Source organism: Wallemia mellicola (assembly GCF_000263375.1).
Source record: "Wallemia mellicola CBS 633.66 unplaced genomic scaffold WALSEscaffold_19, whole genome shotgun sequence".
NCBI lineage: Eukaryota > Fungi > Basidiomycota > Wallemiomycetes > Wallemiales > Wallemiaceae > Wallemia > Wallemia mellicola.
This window is the reverse complement of record NW_006531976.1, coordinates 110,833-125,990: the sequence shown is the minus strand read 5'-3', so window position 1 is coordinate 125,990 and position 15,158 is coordinate 110,833. Positions and strand designations below refer to the sequence as shown.

The window sequence follows — 15,158 nt, the reverse complement described above, 5'->3', positions numbered from 1 at the left end:
CGGTCTCATGTATGGGCTACTTGGCATGATTGGTGATATCGGCTTATCGTAAAGGTCTACACCGGAGTGCTCATTATCGTCTGTGTCCGTATGGTGTCCAGCACCGTAGTCTTCCTTTCTTGTGTCTATTGACATCGCTGTCAAGCGTTGAGGTACAACCTTCAATAGGAACAGTCAGAGCCCTAATCTAGAAGTGTGATGAAGATAGTAGAATTTTTAATAGGATGGCTTACCAGCGTTTTTATAGAGAGAACCGCTAGTGATTATTCACATCCTATTATAGTATACGCAGGATTAGGGGACTCAGTTTTGGGTGACAATATGAAGGATTTTATGGCTATGCTCGCGGAGAGGTACAAGACAGATGTCTATGGTATAAATATAGCAGATTCTGACCAGGAAGATAGGAAACTAAGCGGTGTAAGCAGCAATTGATTACTGATGTAATCGTTTTAATCTGCCATAGCTTTCAGACGCAAATTATAACGTAGGAGTAGCATGTGAGAAGTTGCAGGATCTATCCTACCTTGGTAACGTCAACGCGGTTGGTTTTTCGCAAGGTGGTCTCTTTCTACGCGCTATAATCGAGCAATGTAGCAGTGCGTGGATCAGTTTTACAATCAAGGAGTATATTAACGTCTAAACAGATATACCACAATTCAAGAATCTTGTTACATTCGGTACACCACATTTAGGAGTGAGTGTTCTCTTACATTATTGAGTTAGACTAACACCATTCAGATCGAGAAACTTCCTACTTGTAAACCACGCGATTGGGTTTGTTTGGCCGTATCATTAGTCACGAAATGGGGTGTATATACCGATTATGCTCAATCGCATGCCGTCGTCGCACAATACTACAGAGATCCAGTTAGATACGCGACATACCTCGACAAATCAACCTGGTTAGCGGATTTAAATAACGAGCGTATCCTTTTAGGTGAGGAATACGACGCCACTTATGGTGATAATCTTGCATCTTTGGATGGTCTCACAGCAGTCATGTTTAACAAAGGTGTGTCAAATAAATTAACAAAAAAAAAATACTAATTGGTCAAGATACTGTCGTCAATCCAAAGGAATCAGCTTGGTTTGGCTCCTCGCCTGTCTCATCGCACTATCAAACTAGCGAGAATCCGATAATACCACTTGAAGAGCAACCGATCTTTTTGCATCCAAAAGATCCCCTCGGACTGAGAAGATTGGCTGAATCTCAGAAGCTGCATTTTAGATCTTGCGATGGAGAGTGAGTGTTACATTCTACTAATACTTCTTCTCACGCATTTCAGCCATTTAAACCTCAAAGACGACTGTTTGTGGCCAATTTTAGATGAAGCGTTTAAATAATATGAATAATGTATTATACAATATGTAGAATAAGACAACAATAACTTTTGGTACACGAAATGATTATGCTAGTGAGAATGCAAGTATTATCTAATTAGTTTTTTGATATTAAATGATGAGCTCTCCGAGTGTTTCATATCCCTTACTACACCCGTAGTGTTTATGGAGCCCGCGACAAAATTGGTGTCTACGTTAAGTGAAGGGAATGCCTTCCAGAATCTGATGGTTTCATCGCCAGAGCCAGTGACGATTGTTTGTCCATCAGGAGATGCAGCGAGGTAGAGCACACGATAAGTGTGTCCCGTTAGAGTCGCAACTTGAGACATTGATGGATATTTCCAAATTGAGATGTGATTCTGGTAGGCATTACCAGAGTAACCATGCGTCGACACCAATTCTTGCGTGTTTTTAGAGAACCATAATCTACAGACCTTGATTATTCGTTAATTGAGAACGTCATAAAATACTATCCACTCACCTGACTGCCTGTATCCCAGTCACCTATACTATGTCTATCGCCTTTGAGTGTATCCCAAAACAAAATTCTTCTGTCAGAGGTACCGCCCCCAGATGCTAATATACCCCTATGATGAGGATTCCAACTGATAGCTTTCACCGCAGCTTCATGCTCTGTGTATCTATGTATGTAATTATAGGATTTCGTATCCCAAACGTAAAGTTTATTGTCATTACCACCTGTTGCGAGCATATCACCTGCTGGATTATAGGCCAAACCTGTGATTTCTTGTTTATGACCAATAACTCTCCTCACATAGTGGTCTTTCAATCTAACATCACGAATGAGAACGCTTTTGTCTCTTGATCCAGACGCTAGCATGTGGTTTGACCATGAGAGTGTACCTGTACGATTGTGATGTCCACTCATAACACGGAGAAGTTTACCTGAAGGAACATCCCAAATTTGTACAGCGCCAGTTCGCAAACCAATTGCGAGTTGTGAGCCCTTATTAGTCCAATTCAGACTAGAAACCGATTCTTCAGGATCAGCATGCTCTAACTCGCGAACATTGCAGAGAGTCATAACTTGTCCAGTCTCTGCCATCCATATGTAAACTGTTGAAGCTAAGGCGACAGCAAGGATGTTGGTTGATGACCAATCAAGCAAATTAAGATAGTAGTCATCAGCCAATTCCGGAGCATCGAGTACTTTGTATGGCAATTTTGATATTTTGCGAAGGTTCTTCCTTGGACTCATTAGCAACCTCTGTGATACAGATTTAACAGGTGAAATTGAATATTTTTCATGTGCCGCACTATCCAAACCGACGCGGTCTGATGCAGAACTCATTCCAGATAGCGAAGAACCGGATGAAGGCATATACTGGAATACTTTCGAGCGCGGCGTCATTGGAGTGGAAGGAGTAGAAGGTGCATATTGATAATGTGAGGTACTCGAAAATGATTGGCGTCTCGATGAAGAAGTGGGAGAATTGAGGTTATCGTCACCCAGTAATTCATTCGATAGTAAGCTGCTAAATGTTTTATTGCTCTCCTCTGTTTATTGCGTAAGGTTTATCACAAACAAAGGAAAAAAAACTGACCTTTTACAGCATCAACTTCACCACCAGCAAGACCGATAAGCTTTGGTTCACGTGTACCATTATCCAACAACGATGGCAGTCTCTTCTTACTCGATGGCGTCGTTGGTGAGGGTGGACCGTCATTGAGTGTGTAGTTCTGGCGACTGACGCTACTCCTCGCTGGAATGAACCTATCGCCAAAACCTGAAGATCTCTTCCGAGGCGTTGATGGAGAGTCCTCCTGCGTCATTTTTATTTTTTGTGATGGAAGTGAGGGTGAAAGGTGTAAACAGTAGTGGCATTAGGAAATAAACTGCCAAATCCGTATAAGGAAAAGGACGGGGACGGTTGCTATTTGTTTTGGCTAGTATAATAAAATATACGGCTACGTAAGTGTACCTATCTGGGGTTGCTATTCCTCGGAGGTCTCGTAATTTCGGGATAAGTAGTCTATATCCAGATCTGCGCATATTGTAAATAATGCGAGTTTAATATGAATACTACTTTTATTCTATAGAAATAATCAAATTTCATTCGTCTGGCATTTATGATGGAATGTAGTTATAATTATAATAACAGAGACACAGAACTATAGAGACTAACTAGTGATGTAGGATAAAAATAAAACGCGTGGATATAACAAAACAACCAACGATTTCTTCTAAATGACGTTTATTCCTTCTTCTCTTGTTACTGTCATCTCTATGGCCAGCACTCTGTCATATAATGCGCCATTCCCTGTAGCAGCAATGGCATGGGCTAACACTTCAGGACCACAGCAGTATTTACAATCACCTAACGTTCTCCAACGTCCCACGCCTGTCGCACACTCTCCAGAGTCTTCTTTTAGATTAGCAATAGGATCATTTGTAGAAGACTATTCTAATCAAATACAAGTTATTGGACTAAACTCTGGTTTACCATTGACAGACCCAGATGTACCACCAATAGGGTACGATGGTAGCGATTTTAACGTATTAGCATCCACACACCATGGTTATCCAGCCACAAAAATAGCTTGGGAACCATCTACTAGTAGTCCACATTCACCACTTAAGCGATCGAAGTCAGAATTAATTGCTTCTAGTTCAGATGTACTCAAAATCTGGGAATATAATCAAGAATCAAATTTAGAAGCTAATAGTGGATTTATACACACCAAGAATGGTACAAATACCCCAGGTAGTCTCAACCTGATATCACAATTAACTCCGGTTAGTTCTGAGTTTTTAACTTTAGTTTCTTCTGATAAGCGATTAGAAAACACCAGGAACTGCAGCACCCTTGACTTCATTCAGTTGGAATGAAACTATACCTTCTAGAATTGTTACTTGTTCAATAGACGTAGGTAATTACCAGTGTCTTAGTTAACTTACTTAAAAGTTCTAGACGACGTGTACAGTTTGGGATTTAGACACCCGTACAGCTATAACACAGTGAGTTATTGTTCTTTATAAGAGATTAGACGACTAATATATAATAATCAGATTGATTGCTCACGATAGAGAAGTTTATGATGTTCAATGGCTGCCGCGGTCTTCAGACATATTCGTATCAGTTGGTGCAGACGGATCACTGAGAGCATTTGATCTTAGAAGTCTTGAACATTCAACGATTCTTTACGAAACGACACCACCAACGACCTCAAGTGATAAGAAGAGAAGTAATTCACCATTACTTAGGTTAGAGTTTAACCCACACGATAGTAACTACCTTGCGACATTTAAGCATGGCAGTGGAGAGATTAATATATTAGATATGCGCTCACCTGGTGCACCTGTGACAAATATCAAGGGACATAATGGCAATATAAGCTCAATTAGTTGGAAATCCGATGGAAGTTTGTTAGCCACTGGGTCTGACGATAGAACGGTACAAGTATGGGATATAAATAAGTCAAAGAGGTCGAATAATAGTTCATCTAAAGCTAATGTAGTTACGGAATCGATCGCTAATCATAAGTCAGCCTATCAAGTACACTCAATCGAATGGTCAAAAAGAAAGAATAGTAATTGGATAGCGATGGCGTCTAATTACCAGATAAAATTGTTAAAATTGTAATAAAGAGATTCTTTTAAGTTGACAGTGATGATATCAACGTTGTTTTTGCTAATTGGTCTTGCGTTATTAATTGATGGTTAGTTTATTAGATTGATAGGAGTGTAGTGTATTGATTATGAATAGTTGGTTACTCTATATTTGAGTATAGGGAGTTATACAAGGATACACTACCATTAGATGTAAGAAGAGAAGCAGATAGTAGAGGGTGTAGCTAATAAAGTGCCTAGATTTTAATAGAGGTTACAATAAGTTTAGTTTCATTCACAACTGGCTTGGTATTGAGGAATGAATCAATACGGTCGATCGAATGGCAGCAGGTGATGAAGGATAAGTAAGTTGTTTATATTTATAACTGGACACTCTAATTAATACATACAGATCAATAAATGACGTTATAAATAAAGCAGGATTTATAAATTTATATCATAGATAATTTAAGTTTTAGCGTCTAATTCCAACAGTTGGGGGTCCACCTCTACCCCTTCTAGCGTTAGCTCTCATGATTGTCGCTCTACCTCTTGCTGTACCGATACCTCTACCCTTCATAGCGTTTGGACCGACACGTTTGAACCTAAACGAGTGAGTAGGGGGTGTATGTACTATAATATAAACCCACATAGGTGCATTCTGTAACATGTCAGGTACTACTAGGAATTTTATCATAGAACCTCTTATATACACCTGATCTAACTGAGAAACTCTACCATCCCTTGCGGTGACCGTTATATCCTGTAAGCTGACGTTCAAGTTGTCCTCAGCTGGAGACTATTAGAGGGGTCTGTCATAAGAAGAAGCTACTAACCCTCTTGTAGCTTTCCTCTATACATCTGACCAGATTTCAATTCAATAGTAACTACATGTCCTAATGCTAATAAATAATTAGAAAGGCACTTTATTATAATTAATAGCTCACACTCGTGTACCAACTTTATTGGAACAGACGACATGATAGTTGATATGAAAGATGTTCTTGGAGATTGACAATCATGTCTAACCCATTTGAAGAGAGACAGACAGTTTTATTAGAGAGAATAATAAAGAACGTTGTTAGTATTACTTTCTACGCTCGTAGACAGCCACTGATATACTGCTAGGAGAGGTGTAATGAGGCATTCACGGAGCTGAACAAGTGTGTAGAGGTGAGTATCTACCGTCGTTTTATTCCTAATATCTCACAATACAGGACGTCAACACAGCAAATAAAGATACCGTCATAACTAGCAAACTCTTTGATAACTACAATAGAAATGTAAACTATAACTTAAAAGCTATCGGTGAATTTAAGCAGCCGTTGTAAAATTTATTTCCATATTTGGTTTCTAATTAATTTAGTCTGCATTCCATCCGATTTGATCATTAACAGTCATGTTAAAATCCTTTATATTCTGTGAGCATTCAATTTACTGTAATATACCCTCCTAACGCTATCAACTAGCTATTCTATTACTATCTACTACTCTCTTCGCCACCCCTCTAGTTGATATCGTCAAGAATCAAGTACAGGTTTCTAACAAGAAGGGACACCCAGAGGATGCACTCATTCATCTCATTAGAACTGACGATGTCTTCTCTGACAACCTTCAATCTGAACTCTTCCAGAGACAGTCTCACCTGATGTTCAAAATTCATTATGACGAATTAAACAACGAAATTTACGTAAACGGTGGTAAAATTGATTTAAATGACAAGTCACTCATTGATTCAAACGAACCACTCAAGGCCGGCCCTGTTATCAAACTTGACACTTTACGTCTCACCCCTGAGGAACTCAAACAATCCGATCAACTCAAGAAGGAACACCTCGAGAAACTTCCAAAGGGTATCGTCGCTGCTCAATTACGCCTGAAGTCCGTTAAAGTAAATGATGAAACTACTCGCTTGGTTGTATTCATCAAGGTTCTCGAAGATAACGGCAAGAACCAACACAACGCCAACCCAGTATTCACTCTTCAAGTCACTCAACGTCCAGATGTTGTCGCACAGAAAGCTAAGGAGCATCAAATTGAAGAAGAAAAGATCGAAAAGTTCCAAGCTGACAGAGAGGCTTTCATTGCACGTTTGAGAGAATCTATCAGAAAGATGCACCACAAGGTCTACAAGATTGTTGGTATGAAGAAACCACACCACGGTATCCAAAGACCAATGGTACATCTCCTCAAGAACGAAAAGGGTGAATTGTTAAAGGTTCCATGTATGCATCACAACAAGGTTGACCGTCCACATCATCCACACCACAAGGTTGATCACCCACGTCCACATCACAAGATTGACCACTCACGTCCACACCACAAGCCAAATTGTTTACACAACCAAATCCACAAAGTCTTCACACCACTTAAACACAAGTTGGAATCATTATCTACACTCCTTAAACTCATCATTGGTTTATCATTCTCTGCTTTCTTCCTCTCATTGTTCTGTATTACTAGAGCTATCAAGAGAGCTCGCGAACAAAGAAGACTTTACGAGTCACTCCCAACTTATGATCAAGTTGAGATTGTCACCGACGAGCAACCACAAATGCAAGAGAAAGCTTGATTTGGCTTTTTCATTGTTGTACTTATTTTTAACACATCTTGAACAATTTGATACGATTTTTTTTTCAAATGATTTGATATCATACGGTATTTATGTTACAAGTGATGTTATGTGATGCTTTTCTTTTAAAAAGGCTGCTTATAGGTGACAGCCTAAAGCTGAAGATGATTCGTTTGATGGTGCAACTTCAATTTCCCTTTATCTTATTAGTTGTTGTTTGTATATCTACTATAAACATACCTGTGGAATGTGTAATGACCAAGGCCAGCTCCTACAACAACAGCAGCTATGAGGAATCCCTATGGAATTGTTAGAGGATGCTTCACAGTAGAGCTATAACATACGTTGTATGTCATGACTTAAATAAAAGAGTCAGCATGTCATGATGCAAATAGTGTTCACTCACAAATCAACATGAGGAAGAAAGATAAAGCGGCAGATGCAGCATAGAGGATACTACGTTGCACTTGTTGATGCTTTGGAACAATCAGTTTACTAATAAAGCTACGTCAACTTATATTGATATTGCGAAATAGCAACTCACGCTGGCGTTTGCACAGTAGTTGGCTCATCAACTTCAATATCAACAGCAGATCTATTAAGATTGTTTGAGTTTTTATAACTAGTGTGAATATTGTATGCAATTGCGAGAGAATTCGCAATTGATGTGTCTAACTTTCTCATACGATATTTAAGCCATTCGAATAAGACACCGAGTAGTATTATAGTTATAATAGAGAATATAGCTGAAATCGCAGATGATATTTGCCTATATTTGATGAATTTAATGCTTTTATCGCATACGTCACTCGACTTACCAACTTGAGAATACGATACAGCGGTCTGTTGTCAAGGTGAGAGGCGTAGATATTAATAAAGAGAATTTATCTTACCTTTTACGTCCTTTATCGTGTTACTCGACAGTGAATTAATAGGAGAACACCTACCCAATTCCATAACATATCCATCTGGAGACTTATTAAGCAGATATCAGCACAAATACTATAAACACACCTTGCACATCGCTGGCATTGGCATATCATCCATACCGCCGCCGTGATTGTGATGATCACCGTGATTCATTGATGAAAGTAAACTAGAAAGAATAAAGATTATAATTTAGATCTAATTGTACAGAATTTTTCTATAATTTCTACCATTTTGTCTATTTCTTCAATCGTATTGTGTGAGTGTACGCAAACTCTAACTCTATCTTTACCTTTAGGTACTGTCGGCCATGTTATCGGACGGACGAGGATACCATTATCTTGAAGTGCTTTAGCTAGTCTCTTAGACTGTGGTGTCAAAATAGGGACTATAGGCGTTACATTCTCTGGTATTCCTAACCGTTGTCTTAAATATGTTGCATTCCTCTTTAGGTTATCTATTTCCTGTATTATGTTTTAGCTTAAGCAGAGGTGAAATACACAACTAACAGTAGTTAAATGTCCATCAGATAAATAATCGTGAACAACGTCGACTATGTGAAGATTCGACAGTGTCATACTTGTCGAAAAGATAAGAGGACGGGCATAATTAATGAGGTAATTCCGTACGTTAGGTGCGCAAAGTACAACAGCACCAGCCGCGCAGAGTGCTTTACCGAATGTATTAAGTTTGATAGCAACATATTGATCCAAATTGAGTGCACTAACAAGTCCACGTCCATTACTACCTATATAACCCGTGGAATGTGCTTCATCGACTATAAGGTATATGTTTATGTCACCTTTGGTTAGATTTGTAATTTCCGCAAGTGGACAACGGTCACCATCCATTGAATAAACTGCTTCGACGGCAATAAAGATACTACCACTGTGTTGTTTGCGTGCTGCGTTGAGTAATTCACTTAAATGATTCAGATCTGAGTGTCTAAATGACCAGCAATGGGTAGTACGACTACCGCGCATACCATCATGTACCGACGCATGTATGAGTTCATCATAAATGACGATATCATCTTTATCGGGTATTGTTGCGAATATACTGACGTTAGCATCATAGCCGCTGTTGAATAACAGTGCATCTTCACCGTTGTAGAAATTCGACAACTTCCTCTCTATTTGACGATGCAAGATTGTGTCCCCGTCCAAGAGACGACTACCACCACTTCCCATTACATCCGACTTTGCTAAACGTTCTTTAACAATCCCTATTAGCTTCTCGTTCTTAGCTAAGGAAAGGTAATCATTCGAGCTGAAATCAACATTGAATTGACGCCTATCTAAATTGTCATTGAGTTGTCGTTTCAATCCCCGTTCAGTCCGACTTTTTAATACTTTCTCTATTCGTTTGTTTAATTCACTCATAGGTTATCAATCAAGAGAAGAAGACCGTTTATTCCGGTAAATAAAATTAAAAGATTAAATCTAAGAAATAATTGTACAATTCAGTTATTAAACTGCTCTCGTATCCTTCTTCTCTATCTTGTGTTGATATATGTACTCTACCGGTAGCAAGTTTGTTGATATTTCTAACACCTTGCTCCGCTTCGTCCGATGTAGCTACAGCTTGGAGTATTCTTCTACTACGTTTGATTTTACTTGGAAATTGTCTCGATAAGGCGCTCAATTCCGACTATGATGCGTTTAGTTTATCGCAATTACACCCGATATGGACCCACATTGGTAAAATTGGTAGCCATAATGTAGGTACATTTCTCATTGTCTTCTATTTGAAGGTTTAGTCCGATTTTCTATGCGATTATTAGCTGTGTAGTTGATAATATGATGACTCACTCTTATCAATAGTTTGTAGGCATCTAAACTACGATTATATTAGATGAAAAAGGACATTTAAGGAAACTCACGTAAATTCATTATCACTTTACGCGCTTTTAGTTTCTATTTCACGCGTTATGTCTAATCACTCACCCATATTCTGTAAATACTCCATCATCGATCACCCAACAAAGTCTTTGTTTATGATTACGTTGTAAGCGTAGGAAGTTGTACAAAGATATCAAGAATATTTCGATACCCGGATTATTTGTACCATGTTTATCGATGAATTCCTTCAGACCGTTGAGTGCATTTCTATAATCTGATGAGACAGACTGCGTATTATCTTTGATAGTACGTAAAAACTCCTTCTTCTCTACGGCAACACTATTGTGGTATTGCCTCCGTATATCATTCTGTATCTTAGTTAAGTTAGCTCTTTCTTCAGGTAAAGCTTGTATAAAGTAAGCATCGACCGGTTGTATATCATTAGACCTCGTTTTGTAATACTCTTCACACTTTATTCTAAATTCTGCAAGGTCTTCATCCTTCATTGTAAACAATCAAGATGATAAAAGCAAAAGCTTCTGAAAATATACGTCTATGTTCAATATTATGCTCAGCTAGCTTTTTATTAGGTGAGTAATTTCAAAATAACTAGAAAGTACTTTTCTAATCTCTTATCGAAGGTACGATATTTACGCATTGGATAGCTGATCATGGCACATTATGGCAAACTCCAACTTCAGAATCACTTAGTACCGCTTTATCATACTATAGAAACCTAGTATCCGCGCCAGAATCTATGAAAATGATAATACCGATAGTTGCAAGTATAGGTATGACGAGCTTATTGATTGGATTATATAATGGTTTTGGTGGTGACTCAGCATGGGTCTTTGAGTTTGCCTCGTTATTTTTATTTAGTACTGCGATCGCTGTTTACTATTCCCACGCACTTGAGCCATTATCGAATATACCATTAGCAGATGACGAAAGAATGCCTCCACCGTATCAACATCATAACCTGCACCCACCAGATCATCCACCTTCATTATCACCATTCGATACTCCAGATGTACTCTTACCATCAACGCCGTCATATTTGATTTCATCAATAAGAGATATAGCAGCAGCACACCTCCTAAGCGCCGTTTGTTTAACTGGTGTGCTATTATTCCTCGCTGGAGACGCTTACGTCGATTATGAAAGAGTAATAAATCAAGATATACAAGACCGAAAAATGGTCTAATTATTTAATACAAATATACATAATTGATGCGAATGCAATGCTAACAATAGTTTTTTGCCATGTATTATCCCTTGATCAGGCATTTCTTTTACGTTTTGGTGACGGCGGATACAACTCGGGATCTCTGATCCAATCGCCAGGCTCGATTCCTAGAGCTTTCGCGGCATCAACGTCTCCAAGACTTGCTAGTTGGGCCAATTTTTTACGTCCTGGACCACGCCTTCTAACTTGCTGAGCAAATGCACAAGTATCTGCGACCCCCCTTCTGACACAAGGTGAACAAGGGTTCTCGCCATCACATTTGAGCCTTCTCTGACGACAATTAAAACACGCAATCGCTTGACGCTTTTGTTCATTTGCTCTACGTGGTGGTGGTTTAGATGTCCCAACTAATACCTGTGCGGTCTGAGTCGATTCTGCGATTTGCTGTTTCTTCTGCGCGTTATTCGCCGGTATATGGTTATTTGTTTGCTGTAATGATTGTAATTTCTGAATCTGCTTTTGCTCTCTATGTTCATAAATGAGGCTATCATTAATTGCCTCATCGTCTTCTTCCCTTCCTGCTGTAGTTTGACAAAAGTAGTTCAGATAGTTACTACTTTCATAGCTATAGTTTGAGCTGATTATGCAGGTGTTCCACGGTTGTATTGGTTTGCTATATAGAATCTCATCGGTCGGGGGTATAACGCATCCACCATCTATATTCTAATGAGATTTTATTGACAATTATTAGATACTAACCATCAGCGTATTTGGCGGCTTCAAACAAATTGTCTTTACTCCAAATTTCATACTCCAATCGATTTATGGATGGTGACATGAGTCCACTTCGGTTAGCTTTAGTATATTCCTGCTGATAAATAAACTTCAAACTCACTGTTTTATAATAGAAGATTGTGGTAACGGCAGATTTTGTTTAAAGACGTAACTGTCGGCCGTCATCATCTCATTAGTGGGTTGGCCTAGCGAACCGTTAAGATCGAAGGTAGCTAATGTGGTGAACATGATACTAAAAAAGCAACAAAATTTGTTCATATCAATTACTTAAGTTGTAATTCTGATCATGTGTCCTTATAGAAAAAAGTACATATGCTTTTGCTACATTCTCGTCCGTATATTAGGTTCAATGAAAATTTCATGATTTCGAGTACAACAAAAAGTACATCACCAAAATAACAGAAAAGGATGCTATTATCCCAACTCCAATATAAATGCTATTATCATTCAACTACTTTTCGTCAGATTCTCTAGTTTAGCGTTACATTGATAACTCACAGTAACCCAGAATTGCCACCAATTTCCTATCCAATCTCCTTTATCTATATGGTCTGAGCAGGTTTGACAATTATCGACTACTAAACCCATTATTTGTATAATTGATATACTGTCGGGAATTAGTGACATCATACAAATCGATCGGAACCTTACCCTAATGCTATTGTCACCGAAAGTGCAGTTATGATAACTGTATACTTGTTTATATCTAGTATCTTCTGTTGTACAAGTTTGTCATCTTCCGGAAGCGTAACTGTACCATATGCGTTCGTATCGCCGTCGATCAAAGGTGCACCTTCATCACTTGCTGCTTCTTCACTCGCTATAGAGCTCTTGTCATCATTTAAATTTTCAAACAACTTGAATTGGGCTTCCTTTTTCCATTCCAGGCGGGGTGTGTATAAGAAGACCATCATTGCGTTATCGAGTGAATCGACGAGGATCATTCCAGCAGCGAAGAGTAATGGGAATAAGAGAACATAGATTGGGTTCTGCACATCCTCAGCCGCTAATGCTGAAACTGACAGCAAGACAATAGAAGAACTTGTGTCGAATCCTAAACTGAATAGTATACCAACCCAAAGTAACTTTGATGGTTTATCAACAAATTTCAACACAGGTGAAAGAACTCTGAACAAAAATGTCGGCGATTTTGTCTCGTTTTCTTCACTATTTCCTTCAACATCTCCATTTTCGAGTCTCACTTTCATCTGAAGGCTTTTGAGTGATAGTTATTTAAATTAAAACAAATCTTACCTTTCTGCGTGACTGTATAGCCTGATAGAGTGTAATAGAGTTAGCGATTCCTAATAAAAGTAAGAAAGCTGAGCTGATCGATCCGCCAATCACACCGCCGAAATCTTCCAGGCTACTGAGGTTATCGTAGACTTGAGCACCAGCTATGAGTGCAACGGTGACCAAAAGCACCACCGATGAGTGCCCAGTTGCAAAATAAAGACCAACAGTGACTGGATATATACCTTTAGCGCTTAATTGTCTAATCGAATTATCTATGCTAGCAATATGATCACTATCTAATCCGTGCCTAAGTCCCAATGTCCATGCCACTAATGCCAGTGACAGTAATTTCCCTGAGAACGTCAAACTTGTGACAACCCATAAAAGAGAGTTAAGAATGACAAGAGTGCTTATTAAGATAACAATCCTCGTTAGAATAGTCGTCTGATATTTCGGTAATATTCCCATATGATAATGACTGTATCAGTTTGCTTATCAAACGTCAATGAAATCTCGCAGAAGTTGACCGAGCTCTCGGAGGTTTTCAGGTAGGATGTTAATTGTTTAAATTACAATTTTTTTAAAAAAACTTTATATCTAACCATGTATCTCTATACCGGCTGGGGCGCCCAGCGCATCTTTAATTGCTTTATACATAAAGAATTGGCTGCTAACCAATCCAGCAGTCATCCAAGTTCTAGCGCCGAGACCACTCCAAATACCTCTAAATCCAGTCTCCTTAGCGAGGTGAATTAACTGTGCTGAAGCTGATCTAGTAGGATCAGGGTTTTTGTTGATTTTTGATAGCAATGTATCACCAGGATGTGAAAGTACTGCAGCACCTACACCTGCGACAATACCACAACCAAGTGTTAAACTTAACTCAGCACTCTTTGATTGTCTGATAGCTTTTCTCTTCTCTTCTCCGAGTGATTTATTGACAAGTTCGTGACAAAACTCATTAACTTCAAACTGACCAATAGCGTAAGGAACCTGCTTAGCTAAGAGGGGAGTGAATCCAGCATAGAGGACTCTGAGACCACCTTGACGAGTTAACTTGAGAAAACCATCTACCATACCATTAGCGAAATTTTTGTCACTAACTAATCTAATTCTTGTTGCTTCCAGTGGACACAAGGCTATGTCAGCTACAAACTCGGCACATGCAGCTGATGTTAAATAAATCGGTGTGCGCTTCCTGACAGCTTCTTCGTGCGAGCCAACACTTAGAACACTCAATCTTTTGAAGTATTCATACATTTCGAACTTTAGTCCACCTTGAAAGAGGTATCCGATGCTATTTAAAAAACTTTAGAAAATCATCACATAATGTAAAGGCACTAACGCAGTTGGACCAAAGCCGGTTAACAAAGCAGATGAACCTTCTTTGGCAATGACCTGTTTAGCACCTCTGACTAAACTCATGCCTTTAAATGCATCGTCGACTTGTACTCTTGTTTTAACAACGTCTAATGGCGTCATTAATCCATGGGATAGCGTACAGCATATAGCGCCAGCTGAGAAGAATTTGCTGTAGTCTGATACACTGAAGTTTGGTACTTTTACTTCGGACATGGTGGGTAAGTAAGTGAAAGGAAACGTCCGCTTCCGTTAATTTGGGCGTTTGGAACACGACGTCATCGCACTGGATTAATAAATTAAAAGATGTATATAAATAAGTATTAT

At 38.9% G+C, this 15,158-nt stretch overlaps 12 protein-coding genes across 12 annotated transcripts; 5 read left to right on the top strand and 7 right to left on the bottom strand.

Moving 5' to 3' along the window:
- Positions 1-26: 26 nt before the first annotated feature.
- On the top strand, positions 27-3,166 carry WALSEDRAFT_70006 (alpha/beta-hydrolase). Its single transcript, XM_006959672.1, has 8 exons — positions 27-420; positions 467-599; positions 648-697; positions 742-1,015; positions 1,060-1,246; positions 1,290-1,778; positions 1,826-2,864; positions 2,912-3,166. The coding sequence occupies exons 1-6, from the start codon at positions 199-201 to the stop codon at positions 1,345-1,347; spliced, it is 924 nt and encodes a 307-aa protein (XP_006959734.1). The 5' UTR covers positions 27-198; the 3' UTR covers positions 1,348-1,778; positions 1,826-2,864; positions 2,912-3,166.
- Positions 167-3,169, bottom strand: WALSEDRAFT_61074 (WD40 repeat-like protein). Its single transcript, XM_006959671.1, has 9 exons — positions 3,052-3,169; positions 2,910-3,031; positions 1,826-2,862; positions 1,290-1,778; positions 1,060-1,246; positions 742-1,015; positions 648-697; positions 467-599; positions 167-420 (listed from the first exon to the last, which is right to left on the bottom strand). Exons 3-4 carry the CDS (start codon positions 2,714-2,716, stop codon positions 1,434-1,436), a joined length of 1,236 nt encoding a protein of 411 aa, XP_006959733.1. The 5' UTR covers positions 2,717-2,862; positions 2,910-3,031; positions 3,052-3,169; the 3' UTR covers positions 167-420; positions 467-599; positions 648-697; positions 742-1,015; positions 1,060-1,246; positions 1,290-1,433.
- Positions 3,170-3,577: 408 nt separating this feature from the next.
- On the top strand, positions 3,578-4,964 carry WALSEDRAFT_70004 (WD40 repeat-like protein). The gene is made up of 4 exons (XM_006959670.1): positions 3,578-4,102; positions 4,149-4,232; positions 4,278-4,324; positions 4,376-4,964. The coding sequence occupies exons 1-4, from the start codon at positions 3,593-3,595 to the stop codon at positions 4,947-4,949; spliced, it is 1,215 nt and encodes a 404-aa protein (XP_006959732.1). The 5' UTR covers positions 3,578-3,592; the 3' UTR covers positions 4,950-4,964.
- A 333-nt stretch (positions 4,965-5,297) lies between these two features.
- Positions 5,298-5,920, bottom strand: WALSEDRAFT_61073 (Sm-like ribonucleo protein). The gene is made up of 4 exons (XM_006959669.1): positions 5,863-5,920; positions 5,752-5,817; positions 5,566-5,707; positions 5,298-5,520 (listed from the first exon to the last, which is right to left on the bottom strand). The coding sequence occupies exons 1-4, from the start codon at positions 5,894-5,896 to the stop codon at positions 5,391-5,393; spliced, it is 372 nt and encodes a 123-aa protein (XP_006959731.1). The 5' UTR covers positions 5,897-5,920; the 3' UTR covers positions 5,298-5,390.
- WALSEDRAFT_40216 (DASH complex, subunit Dad4) lies at positions 5,740-6,246 on the top strand (the record flags this gene model as incomplete). Its single annotated transcript, XM_006959668.1, has 3 exons — positions 5,740-5,995; positions 6,044-6,088; positions 6,133-6,246. Exons 1-3 carry the CDS (start codon positions 5,936-5,938, stop codon positions 6,244-6,246), a joined length of 219 nt encoding a protein of 72 aa, XP_006959730.1. The 5' UTR covers positions 5,740-5,935.
- Positions 6,247-6,995: 749 nt separating this feature from the next.
- WALSEDRAFT_33477 (hypothetical protein) lies at positions 6,996-7,543 on the top strand. Its single transcript, XM_006959667.1, has 2 exons — positions 6,996-7,026; positions 7,048-7,543. The coding sequence occupies exon 2, from the start codon at positions 7,059-7,061 to the stop codon at positions 7,485-7,487; it is 429 nt and encodes a 142-aa protein (XP_006959729.1). The 5' UTR covers positions 6,996-7,026; positions 7,048-7,058; the 3' UTR covers positions 7,488-7,543.
- A 28-nt stretch (positions 7,544-7,571) lies between these two features.
- Positions 7,572-8,538, bottom strand: WALSEDRAFT_61068 (Ctr copper transporter). Its single transcript, XM_006959666.1, has 8 exons — positions 8,435-8,538; positions 8,381-8,390; positions 8,306-8,330; positions 8,032-8,256; positions 7,894-7,982; positions 7,832-7,845; positions 7,728-7,786; positions 7,572-7,683 (listed from the first exon to the last, which is right to left on the bottom strand). Exons 1-8 carry the CDS (start codon positions 8,528-8,530, stop codon positions 7,626-7,628), a joined length of 576 nt encoding a protein of 191 aa, XP_006959728.1. The 5' UTR covers positions 8,531-8,538; the 3' UTR covers positions 7,572-7,625.
- A 159-nt stretch (positions 8,539-8,697) lies between these two features.
- WALSEDRAFT_61067 (PLP-dependent transferase) lies at positions 8,698-9,792 on the bottom strand (the record flags this gene model as incomplete). Its single annotated transcript, XM_006959665.1, has 2 exons — positions 8,924-9,792; positions 8,698-8,878 (listed from the first exon to the last, which is right to left on the bottom strand). Coding segments are annotated over exons 1-2 (861 nt in total), but the record flags the coding sequence as incomplete, so codon positions are not given.
- Positions 9,793-9,842: 50 nt separating this feature from the next.
- On the bottom strand, positions 9,843-10,761 carry WALSEDRAFT_65592 (hypothetical protein; the record flags this gene model as incomplete). Its single annotated transcript, XM_006959664.1, has 5 exons — positions 9,843-10,064; positions 10,111-10,182; positions 10,226-10,253; positions 10,297-10,311; positions 10,361-10,761. The coding sequence occupies 5 exons, from the start codon at positions 10,759-10,761 to the stop codon at positions 9,843-9,845; spliced, it is 738 nt and encodes a 245-aa protein (XP_006959726.1).
- On the top strand, positions 10,726-11,528 carry WALSEDRAFT_33474 (hypothetical protein). Its single transcript, XM_006959663.1, has 2 exons — positions 10,726-10,830; positions 10,876-11,528. Exon 2 carries the CDS (start codon positions 11,049-11,051, stop codon positions 11,457-11,459), a length of 411 nt encoding a protein of 136 aa, XP_006959725.1. The 5' UTR covers positions 10,726-10,830; positions 10,876-11,048; the 3' UTR covers positions 11,460-11,528.
- Positions 11,529-12,580: 1,052 nt separating this feature from the next.
- On the bottom strand, positions 12,581-14,008 carry WALSEDRAFT_33473 (NicO-domain-containing protein). The gene is made up of 4 exons (XM_006959662.1): positions 13,491-14,008; positions 12,888-13,444; positions 12,735-12,843; positions 12,581-12,687 (listed from the first exon to the last, which is right to left on the bottom strand). The coding sequence occupies exons 1-4, from the start codon at positions 13,938-13,940 to the stop codon at positions 12,595-12,597; spliced, it is 1,209 nt and encodes a 402-aa protein (XP_006959724.1). The 5' UTR covers positions 13,941-14,008; the 3' UTR covers positions 12,581-12,594.
- Positions 14,009-14,011: 3 nt separating this feature from the next.
- WALSEDRAFT_33472 (mitochondrial phosphate carrier protein) lies at positions 14,012-15,053 on the bottom strand. The gene is made up of 2 exons (XM_006959661.1): positions 14,818-15,053; positions 14,012-14,769 (listed from the first exon to the last, which is right to left on the bottom strand). Exons 1-2 carry the CDS (start codon positions 15,045-15,047, stop codon positions 14,070-14,072), a joined length of 930 nt encoding a protein of 309 aa, XP_006959723.1. The 5' UTR covers positions 15,048-15,053; the 3' UTR covers positions 14,012-14,069.
- Between the last annotated feature and the right edge of the window lie 105 nt (positions 15,054-15,158).

Excerpts from the sequence above, each read along its gene's own strand:
- WALSEDRAFT_70006 (XM_006959672.1), top strand. The coding sequence starts at position 199 with ATGAAGATAGTAGAATTTTTAATAGGATGGCTTACCAGCGTTTTTATA. Across the intron at positions 698-741 it reads TCGGTACACCACATTTAGGA|ATCGAGAAACTTCCTACTTG; the intron begins GTGAGTGTTCTC and ends AACACCATTCAG. Across the intron at positions 1,247-1,289 it reads TTTAGATCTTGCGATGGAGA|CCATTTAAACCTCAAAGACG; the intron begins GTGAGTGTTACA and ends CACGCATTTCAG.
- WALSEDRAFT_61074 (XM_006959671.1), bottom strand. The coding sequence starts at position 2,716 with ATGACGCCGCGCTCGAAAGTATTCCAGTATATGCCTTCATCCGGTTCT. Across the intron at positions 1,779-1,825 it reads ACTGGGATACAGGCAGTCAG|GTCTGTAGATTATGGTTCTC; the intron begins GTGAGTGGATAG and ends CGAATAATCAAG.
- WALSEDRAFT_70004 (XM_006959670.1), top strand. The coding sequence starts at position 3,593 with ATGGCCAGCACTCTGTCATATAATGCGCCATTCCCTGTAGCAGCAATG. Across the intron at positions 4,103-4,148 it reads TGATATCACAATTAACTCCG|AAAACACCAGGAACTGCAGC; the intron begins GTTAGTTCTGAG and ends ATAAGCGATTAG. Across the intron at positions 4,233-4,277 it reads TTGTTACTTGTTCAATAGAC|ACGACGTGTACAGTTTGGGA; the intron begins GTAGGTAATTAC and ends TAAAAGTTCTAG.
- WALSEDRAFT_61073 (XM_006959669.1), bottom strand. The coding sequence starts at position 5,896 with ATGTCGTCTGTTCCAATAAAGTTGGTACACGAGT. Across the intron at positions 5,818-5,862 it reads AATAAAGTTGGTACACGAGT|CATTAGGACATGTAGTTACT; the intron begins GTGAGCTATTAA and ends ATTATTTATTAG. Across the intron at positions 5,521-5,565 it reads ATGTTACAGAATGCACCTAT|GTTCAAACGTGTCGGTCCAA; the intron begins GTGGGTTTATAT and ends TCACTCGTTTAG.
- WALSEDRAFT_33477 (XM_006959667.1), top strand. The coding sequence starts at position 7,059 with ATGAAGAAACCACACCACGGTATCCAAAGACCAATGGTACATCTCCTC.
- WALSEDRAFT_61068 (XM_006959666.1), bottom strand. The coding sequence starts at position 8,530 with ATGATATGCCAATGCCAGCGATGTGCAAGGTGTGTTTATAGTATTTGT. Across the intron at positions 7,983-8,031 it reads ACTACTGTGCAAACGCCAGC|TAAACTGATTGTTCCAAAGC; the intron begins GTGAGTTGCTAT and ends TAGCTTTATTAG. Across the intron at positions 7,684-7,727 it reads GGTCATTACACATTCCACAG|GGAAATTGAAGTTGCACCAT; the intron begins GTATGTTTATAG and ends AATAAGATAAAG.
- WALSEDRAFT_33474 (XM_006959663.1), top strand. The coding sequence starts at position 11,049 with ATGACGAGCTTATTGATTGGATTATATAATGGTTTTGGTGGTGACTCA.
- WALSEDRAFT_33473 (XM_006959662.1), bottom strand. The coding sequence starts at position 13,940 with ATGGGAATATTACCGAAATATCAGACGACTATTCTAACGAGGATTGTT. Across the intron at positions 12,844-12,887 it reads TCGGTGACAATAGCATTAGG|TATATCAATTATACAAATAA; the intron begins GTAAGGTTCCGA and ends AATTCCCGACAG. Across the intron at positions 12,688-12,734 it reads GGTGGCAATTCTGGGTTACT|TTGAATGATAATAGCATTTA; the intron begins GTGAGTTATCAA and ends GACGAAAAGTAG.
- WALSEDRAFT_33472 (XM_006959661.1), bottom strand. The coding sequence starts at position 15,047 with ATGTCCGAAGTAAAAGTACCAAACTTCAGTGTATCAGACTACAGCAAA. Across the intron at positions 14,770-14,817 it reads ACCGGCTTTGGTCCAACTGC|CATCGGATACCTCTTTCAAG; the intron begins GTTAGTGCCTTT and ends TTTTTTAAATAG.